The sequence below is a fragment of the Sabethes cyaneus genome, chromosome 2, assembly GCF_943734655.1.
Source record: "Sabethes cyaneus chromosome 2, idSabCyanKW18_F2, whole genome shotgun sequence".
Classification (NCBI taxonomy): Eukaryota; Metazoa; Arthropoda; class Insecta; order Diptera; family Culicidae; genus Sabethes; species Sabethes cyaneus.
This window is the reverse complement of record NC_071354.1, coordinates 61,098,066-61,107,411: the sequence shown is the minus strand read 5'-3', so window position 1 is coordinate 61,107,411 and position 9,346 is coordinate 61,098,066. Positions and strand designations below refer to the sequence as shown.

The window sequence follows — 9,346 nt, the reverse complement described above, 5'->3', positions numbered from 1 at the left end:
CCAGCTCTTTCTATTTTTCCCATCGACGATAAATACAAGATCTCCAACTTTCAATTGTCTCGTTTCCTCGAACCACTTCGTACGAACGTTGATTGTTGGCAAGTATTCCTTATACCACCTTTGCCACATTTGATCTGCCAAGTACTGAGATCGCTTATAAGCGTTTCTTAATGCTTCAGCATAATCCACGGTTTCATCCATTGCTTTATCCGAATTAGTCACCGATCCCCGAAGAAAATGATTCGGTGTCAATGACTCTTCCTCAGCAAAGTCCTGCGGCATATACGTAAGCGGTCGCATATTAATCATGTCTTCCGCTTCAGCTAAAGTTGTATTTAGTATTTCATCTGTCAAAACTCTACCATCTTGCAGCGTTTTCAAAGCTGCTTTGATCGACCTCACCATCCTTTCCCAGATCCCCCCCATGTGCGGGGTACATGGGGGGTTGAAGTTCCACGTCGTAGTGGCACTAGATATTTTATCTGCACAATCGCTATTTATCTTTTTCCGAATCCGCTGCATTTCAGCGTCAGCTCCTTTGAAGCACGTAGCGTTATCTGAAAATATTTCAGTGGGCATGCTTACAGGCAAACCTGCGAATCGCCATAAAACAGGATTCCGTCGTAAGGCTGTAGACTACCTCCAAATGTACGGCTCGCACGGCCAAACATGTGAATACAGCGACCCACCTTTTTTCCTTTCTACGACCAATTGTTACTTCAACAGGTCCTAGATAATCTAATCCAGCTGCGCTGAACGGTCGCACCAGCGGCGTTGTCCTTTGCACAGGTAGCGGACCCATCATCGGTGTCTGTGGTTTACACCGATTCACCTTGCACCAAATGCAGTCACGCATCACTTTCAGAACAGCAGCCCGTATGTTTGGTATCCAGAATTTTTGTCGTAGCTCATTCACTACTGTTTCGCGGTTCGCATGACCATATTTCTCATGATAAAATTGTATCAGCATTTCAGTTACTTTGTGTTTTCTACACAGAATGATTGGAAATTTTTTATCGAATGGAATTGAGGGTGACCTTCCCATTCTGCCGTCCACTCTTAGCACACCTTCATTATCTATTAGCGGACACAACTTGTGAAGACAACTAGATTTCCCCAGCGTGAATTTTACATCACCTTGCTGCTGCATATTTTGCGTTAATATACTCATCTCATCGGGATAACTTTCAAACTGTACTTGTTTCCAAAGTATAGTTTCCGCTTTCTGAAATTCTTCTTTTCGAAGCGGACTTTTCGTTGAGCGGATTGCCTGCCTAATTAAACGCTGTTGATTTTCGGTCGCCGTGAATGTTACTATCGGGCAACCACGTCGCTTAAGCAAACAATTGTCAATGAATCGCACCACGATCGCCGTCACTCGTATCAACTTTGTCCACCGAGAAACCGTTTGAACGTCAATCAGCCCGTGAAATAAAACGACACCTCTCGCTTCTTCACCCGTATTCTCAATTTCAATTTCATTAACCGGCCAGTACTTTTCTTCTTCATATAAAAAGGATGGTCCAGTAAACCATTCACCGTCGCTCTCAAGTGGCGGCCCTCTTCCCCACTTAGTCAACACATCCGCCGAATTAAGCTTTGTAGGGATCCACCTCCAGTCAGTCAAGCTTGTTAATTCCAATAATTCGCCTACTCTAAAGGCCACAAATTGTTTAAATTTGTGCTGATCTGATTTGATCCAGCTACAAACTGTTCGGGAATCGGTCCACAGAATATACCGAGATATTTTCAAAGTATGTGTACGCTGAATTGTTTCCTTCATCCGTGCCCCCAGGACAGCCGCCATTAATTCGAGGCGAGGAATCGATTGGCGTTTAAGTGGAGCGACTTTCGCACGTGACATCATCAAACTGCAACGAACAGTTCCATTGATGCATGCACGCAGATAGGCTACACAGCCATAGGCGTATTCACTCGCGTCAGAAAATATATGCACTTCAAGAGATTCGACTGAAGAGGACATTGCGTCACCAAGATAACATCGAGCTATTCTAACTTCATCCACCTGTCTGATTAGTGCAATCCACCGTTTCCACAACACCCAGCAGTCGTCGCTTATTTCATTATCCCAGTCACAACCAGACCTCCAGAGGTGTTGTACTATTATTTTTCCGTGTATGGTAAATGGGGACAATAGACCCAATGGATCGAAGAACCCCATTACTCTGCTTAGCACTATCCTTTTTGTTGGTCGTTTTCCGCCACTCATGTACGGCTGAAACTCTTCTCTTTGGTGAGTGGAGAATGAAAACTCATCCCGTTTCGGGTTCCAAACGATTCCGAGTACTCTTTCGTTATTCGTTTCCTTATCTCGGCTAAAATGAACATCTTGCATAGCTTGCTGCTCACCGAGGCCGCGTAAGACATCGTGAGAATTAGATAGCCAATTTTTAATCTCGAACCCTGCTCTCAAGTGTACGAAGCTCACTTGCTTTGAACGGCGAATCGCTTCTTCGACGGTATCGACACTGTCGAAATAATCGTCGACATAGTGACGATTAATTATCGCTTCAGCCGCTTCGGGATACTGCACTGCATACTCTTTTGCATTTTTATTTTTTACAAATTGGGCCGACGAGGGTGAACAGGTCGACCCAAATGTAGCAACGTCCATGACGTAAGTAGTGGGTGGCTGATCGGAATTTTTACGAAACAGAAAACGTTGCACTTGCTTGTCCTCAGCCCTAATTTTCACCTGGTGATACATTTCGCGCAGGTCTCCGCCAAATGCAATCCTATACTGTCGAAATCCAACAATGACGGACACCAGAGAAACCAGCATATCGGGGCCTGCCAGCAGTTGTGAGTTCAATGACACTCCCTTTACCGATGCGGCTGCGTCCCAGACTAGCCGGATTTTTGATGGTTTTTTGGGATTCAAAACTACGTTAAGCGGCAAGTACCAGTATTTACCAGGGGCGGTATTATTTAATTCGTCGCAGGTAGCTAAATGTGCATATCCCTTTTCTACATACTGTTCAATTTGACTACAAACGTTCTCATACAATTGCGGGTCTTTTTGTAACTTATTTTCCAATTGCTTTAATCTCCTTAAGGCCATAGAGAAATTGTTCGGAAACCAGGGATCATCAGCTTTCCACAATAGGCCAGTTTCAAAACGCTGTCCTATTCTTTTAGTGGAACGCTCTAGTATCTCCCTCGCTCTTCTATCCTCAGCGGACTCTTGCGGCAGGCTTATCACTGTTTCTTCCAGCGTATAATGGCTCTTTATTAAAGCGTGTAAGTCTTCGTTACTTACTTCTGCATGATAACCAAGGTAGCTTTCTGGTTGATATTCGATAACTTGCTTCGGACCATAAACTGTCCAGCCTAGATGACATCGAACAGCTATCGGATCCATAGCCGTACCTAACTTCACTTCTAAAGGAGCGAATGCGTGGAGGTTGTTCAGCCCAATCAGCATTTCCGGGCGACCCTCGTACGACATAATTGGAAGACCTCGCAAATGTGCATACTGCTTGGACAATTCCTGCACGTCCAACGATTGAGCTGGTAGCATCAGTTTATTTACTGTGCGAACAGATTTTAACATCAGTTTTTCTCCTGCGGTGGCTGTACAGGCCCACAGGTTCATACGCTGCGACTGTTTTTCTACCCTCGTTACATCCGCTGTCCATTTTATGGTTAGTTTTTCCTGAACACCTTTTATTCCTAAACGATCCGCCAGCTGTTGTTCTAATAGCGTTACTGAAGCTCCCTCATCCAAAAATGCCAGCAAACTCAAAACTCGTTCGCCATACTGCAACTGTACCGGTATCATACGAAAAATGATGGGGTTACTCGTACAAATGTGCACACTCGTTCCGACTACACCATTGCTAGGGTGCAACAAAGGATTATGGCGCTCTCTGCAGCCGCCAAAATTGCAACGCATTTTAAATTTACATGGCGTTCCACCATGATCGTTTAGGCAAACGTTGCATAACTTCCACTGGTCCACTACATTCTTCCTAACAGCGAGCTCAAGATTCTTGAAATCCTGACAGAATCGCAGTCTGTGGTCTGTGCGCTGGCATACGACGCAGGGTTTTAAATTTCGTTTGGTCAAATTACTGCTCACCGCAGTCTCAGCTTCAGCATGATTGAACAACGCGCCTTGCTCTCTTACTTTAGCTTTTCCGCTGTAAACTTGTTTGTTTTCCACTCTACAATTCAAATCAATATTCGCCTCACATGCATCTGCTACGATGCCAGAAAGAAAATCAGTAAGCGTTCTTAGCGTTACCTTTCGTTTACTTCGCTTAAAATGAACCCATTCGCGTTTGGTTCCATCGGGAAGCTTGTCGATCAGCTCTTGAATAAGCAAAGGGTTGATCAAATGTTGCGTCATTTGTGCTGCTTCGCATGCTCGCAGAGCTGCTCTACGGTATTTCCAAAGGGTATATAACTGGCAAGACTTTTCTCGTTGGGTGGTTTTACTTCTCGTACCTCTCTCAGAAGGCTATGGAGAACTTTCTCCGGTCGACCGTACATTTGTTGCAATTTTACTATGACTCTTGGGACGGATCTAGGAAGCAGTAATTGACCGCGCACTAATTCGAGAGCGGGTCCTCGTAAGCATTCCTGCAAACGCACTAAATTTTCGACGTCTGTATATCCACAAGCTACGTTTGAGGCCATAAAAGCTCCGTAAAATAATGGCCACTCTGCTGGTTTACCCGAAAACATAGGGAGCTTTTTAGTAATGCCATTTCTAGCAGCAAGTTGAGCTCTACTCGGCCCGGATCGGTTGTTCCCCAGCCCGTTTACACTCATACCTTCATCTCGTGGTTTGTGTGATTGATGCAACGAATTTCCTTCTGAACCCGTATCCGATTCGCTGTCATATTGTGAGTCATCCTGAGGTTGTGCATTTTGCTTCGGTTTGTGCAATCTCTTCTCATCCGAAAGCTCCGTTTCATGATTTCGCGAACGTGTTTCGAAGTGTTTCTCTGCATTTAACTTAGGAGGAGCGGCCGGTGCACTAGAGAGGTCCAAGTTTGTCTCTTTACTCTTAACCATAAGATCTCCTAGCTCTTCGTCCAGTTTCTCCATAGCCCTTTTGAATGTAGATTCTCGAGCTCTCATTCGGTCTATTAGATCCTGCTTATCCTGTAACAATTTTGCTTGGAATACTTTCTGCGCTTCTTCTTCCTTGTCACGTAGTTGTTTTTGTAGCAATTCACGTTTCAGCTTCAGCGAGTGTTTCAATTCAGCTTCCTTAGCTTTTAATTGCATCTCCGACTCTAGTTCCATTTCTAGTTGCTTATGCTGTTTCTCCATAGCTTTAATTCGCTGCTCTAAGGAAGAACCTTTCTGTTGTTCTGACTTTACGCTCGTTTGGTCCGAGTCATCTACGGTTTTTTTACCGCGATTAGATTTCTTCGCCGCCTTACTCTGCCAATATTCTTGGGCTGCAACTTGACACCCTTCTGCCGAACAAAACCACTTTTTTTCTTTCCGAACAGCAGCGGTGACCCCAACGCATCGAAAGTGGTGCCAGCTATCACAGTATTCGCATCCGATCATATCTTCTACTTCAGTTGAGATCTGATTACAAGTCCCACAGGGGGTTTGAGTAAAATCCAGAGGCTCAGTCATAGTGTTTTGAGGTTAGGTATCGATCCGAAATCACCAAAATCGTTTTTAAGATTGTTCGGAATCGAATTAGCCAAGTTTTGTAGCAGCCTCTTATGTGCAGGTTAAACTGCAAATGTATTTCACTAAGAATTTGTTTTATATAAATCAAGTTATTAGTGAAATACATTTGCAGTTTAACCTGCACATAAGAGGCTGCTACAAAACTTGGCTAATTCGATTCCGAACACAAATGAAATACAAATTTCCCCATAACTCGAGAACTAATCAAGCAAATAGAACCAAATTCGGCATGTGGAGGTTTTTGGAGGCAAAAATATTTTCTGCGGTGAATTATGATCCTTCCACACTTCAAGAGGGGGGGCTTCTACACAAATGAAATACAAATTTCCTCATAATTCGAGAACTAATCAAGCAAATGGAACCATATTTGGCATGTGGGTGTTTTTGGAGGCAACCATTTTTCCCATGATGAATTAGGACTTCTTACCTTTTTAGGAGGGGGGGGGGGGCTCCCATTCAAACGAAATACAAATTTGCTCATAACTTTAGAACTAATCAAGCAAATGGAACCAAATTTGGCATGTGAGAGTTTTAGATGGCAGAATTTTGTTTCTGTGGTGTATTACGACCCCTTTCCCTTTTAAGAGGGTGGGCTCCCATACAAATGAAATACAAATTTCCTTATAATTTGAGTACTAATCAAGCAAATGGAACCAAATTTAACATGTAGGAGATTTTTGAGTCTTGAATTTATTTTATGATAGTTAGAGACCTCTCATCCCTGTGGTAGGGGGATATGGACTCTCATACAAATAAAACAGAAATTTTTGCGAAACTCAAAAACTAATCCAACTCGAGAAATTCGAGACTCTTCCATAAAACATTAATCAATAACAAGACCACAAAAACTATCTATAGTAACACTAGATCATTCAGGACGAGCCGGTCGCGAGTGTTGCCGGTGACCCGCCGTCGGAAGCGCCGCCCACTGGGGGGCTTGCAAAACTCGAGAAGTGACAAAGATCATCCGAGATTCATGATTTATGTACAACACAGGTTAATTTGTGGCAATACGAAGTTTGTCGGGTCAGCTAGTCCTCAATAAAATACAACCCAGTCGATCTCAACAACATTAAAAATACTAATTTAAAAAACGAGGGGGCGGCAAATCGGTTCTTCACCTAAGCAGCTACAAAAAATGTGGTCTCAAACATGGTCCACAATATAGTTCAAATTTGCTCCAAAATCTGAAGTAAAATTTGATAGTAATGGTCCACGATATGAGATAAGATTTAATCCAAAATCTGATAACAAAATGTGCTCCAAAATCTGATCCAGACTCAAAATATGGTCCCACATCTAATCCAAAATCTGATAGAAAATGTGGTCCAAAATATTATCCAAAACGTGGTCCAAAATCTGGCCAAGAATCTGATGGAGGTCCAACATTACAGGTCCAGAATCAGGTCCAAAATATGGCCAAAATCTAAAACTAAAAATGTCATCCCAAATTTGGTCCAGAATCTAGTTCAAATCTGTTCCAAAGTTTGTTACAAAATTTGGAACAAGAATTGATAAAAAACGTGGTTCACAAACTAGTCCAGGTCCAGAATCTGGATCAAAACCATATCCAAAATCTGGTTGGTGGTTTAAATCAAAATCAAAAATGTGGCTCAGAAAGTGGTTCCAGTATCAGAATATGGACCCAAATTTGATGCAAAATCTATTCCAAAACCTAATAAAAATGTGGTCCAGCAACGGACAAGGTCCACAATTTAGTCCAGTTATAGAATCTGGTTCAAAAATGTGGTTCAAAATATTATCCAAAATCTGCTCCAAATCTGATGAAAATGTGGTACAAAAGCTGATCTAGAACCTGATGCAGCTCCAAGATTTTCTTCAGGTTCGGAATCTGATCCAAAATCTGATCAAAAATGAGGTCCAAAATGTAATCGAAAATGTGGTATAAAGTAATATTGAAAATATAGTCCAAATCTGACAAAAATGTGATCCAGATTTGGTCCCGAAAGTGATGCAGGTGGCTTAAAATCTGATCTAAAAACTCTGGCCTAAAATCTGCTCCTGGTTCAAAAACTGGTGCATAATCTAATAAAAAATGCGGGCCAAAATCAGTTTCAATATTTGTTTCGAAATTGGGAACAAAATCTGATTAAAAATGTAGTCCAGAATTTAGCGCAGATTCAGAATCTGGTTGGTGATTTAAATACAAGATTTTTTTCCAATTTGTGAACCAAAAGTTGTTACCAGATTTTCTTTTTGAAAAAAATACAAGTCGAGCTTGTCATGCAGCCTTGACGAATAAGTCTTTAAATTTATTATTCCTGCGCAAATTTAGACGTCGTTCAAATATTCATGTTGAGTATCAACAGACTGTGAATTGGCTTCGAATTCGGAAGCTACCGAACGAACAGCCGAGCGTTCCAATCCGTCAATTAGGCAATAGCACACCGCGTGCAGTGGGCTTAATTTGTGGAATGCATCCCAACTCCAAACGAAGTCGTAATATTGAAATTTGTTGTCACCAAACACCGGCAACAAATCAATTGCGTGCACGATGCAATAAACTTAACAGAAATTAGTTGTTTCTATTGGGTTTTATTTGTCACGGTAATCCAAGCTCGGCTAATATATTATGTTTTATTTCAACACTTGGATATAAAAACAAACGATTCGATCATCAAAAATTCAAACCGAATGGTCCGGACTGGAATGGACATCTTGTGAATGCATTCTTCTGCGCCATTCACACACCTCGCGGGCTCCCTCGTGCTTCGGCGGCGGTGCAACTGCTACAGATTGGGATGCGGCGAACTCTGTCGGCCGGCGGCGGGGCTGTTAATTTACGACCGCCCTGTGCGAAGTCTGCGAGTTTCAGGTTTTCAAATTTGAATAAATTTCCTATACTACTGCTCGATTCGAAACATAACGCAACCCAACGCAACGAAACGGACTAACCGCGTTTCTGTTTTCCATCGAGTCGAAATAGAATGTCAAATGATTTCAACGGTTTTATTGATCTGTCGCTGGTTTGACTAAATTACGAACAAAAAATACTGACAATCACTTTAAAGATGGAAGCTGATGAAAATTAAGAAATCTTGAAATGATGCGAATCGTGTTGCACCGACTGAAGCCAATTGTCATTCGATATTACTAACCTTTTTGTGATATTATTGTATTCCACAGATGACACCTTTCACGCGTGTTATAAGCTGGCAGATACACTGAGTTGAAGTTACAATTTCAAACAGCAAAACTTTGTTTTCCGGATATCTGATACAGTGTAATTGGACTCAGCTTTCAAAAGATTGTAAAGGCTGGGCTTTTCATAAAACAGCTAATCAGCTAATTGAACCGGTTTACAAAATCCTATCTATAGTTGTGAGCAGTGAACTTTCCCTCAATTATATGATTTTAATGACTGCGATATAGTTTTACAGCGCCATTCAGTTAAATGTCTTACTAAAAGTTCTCTAATTCATACTTCCACTCGTCAAATGCCCCGATCCACTCGAAATCAAATGCTACAGTGCAAGAGAAATGCGTGACGAAGAAATAAAATTCCCCAGCAGAAACGATTAATTAGCAGACATTAGTGTCACTAGACGAACCTGCGTGTGGGCGCGTGACAATCGTCCGGGATGGAATAGAAATGGATACCGGCACGGGAAGTTGGATACAGCGAGTCTAATATGTCCGCGTC

At 42.2% G+C, this 9,346-nt stretch overlaps 1 protein-coding gene across 1 annotated transcript; it reads right to left on the bottom strand.

Moving 5' to 3' along the window:
* Positions 1-1,835: 1,835 nt before the first annotated feature.
* Positions 1,836-4,372, bottom strand: LOC128735485 (uncharacterized). Its single transcript, XM_053829967.1, has 2 exons — positions 2,186-4,372; positions 1,836-1,871 (listed from the first exon to the last, which is right to left on the bottom strand). Exons 1-2 carry the CDS (start codon positions 4,370-4,372, stop codon positions 1,836-1,838), a joined length of 2,223 nt encoding a protein of 740 aa, XP_053685942.1.
* Between the last annotated feature and the right edge of the window lie 4,974 nt (positions 4,373-9,346).

Coding starts and splice junctions, on each gene's coding strand:
- LOC128735485 (XM_053829967.1), bottom strand. CDS start 4,372: ATGACGCAACATTTGATCAACCCTTTGCTTATTCAAGAGCTGATCGAC. Junction 1,872..2,185: donor AAAGGATAGTGCTAAGCAGA/GTAATGGGGTTC, acceptor TGTTCGTTGCAG/TTTGATGATGTCACGTGCGA.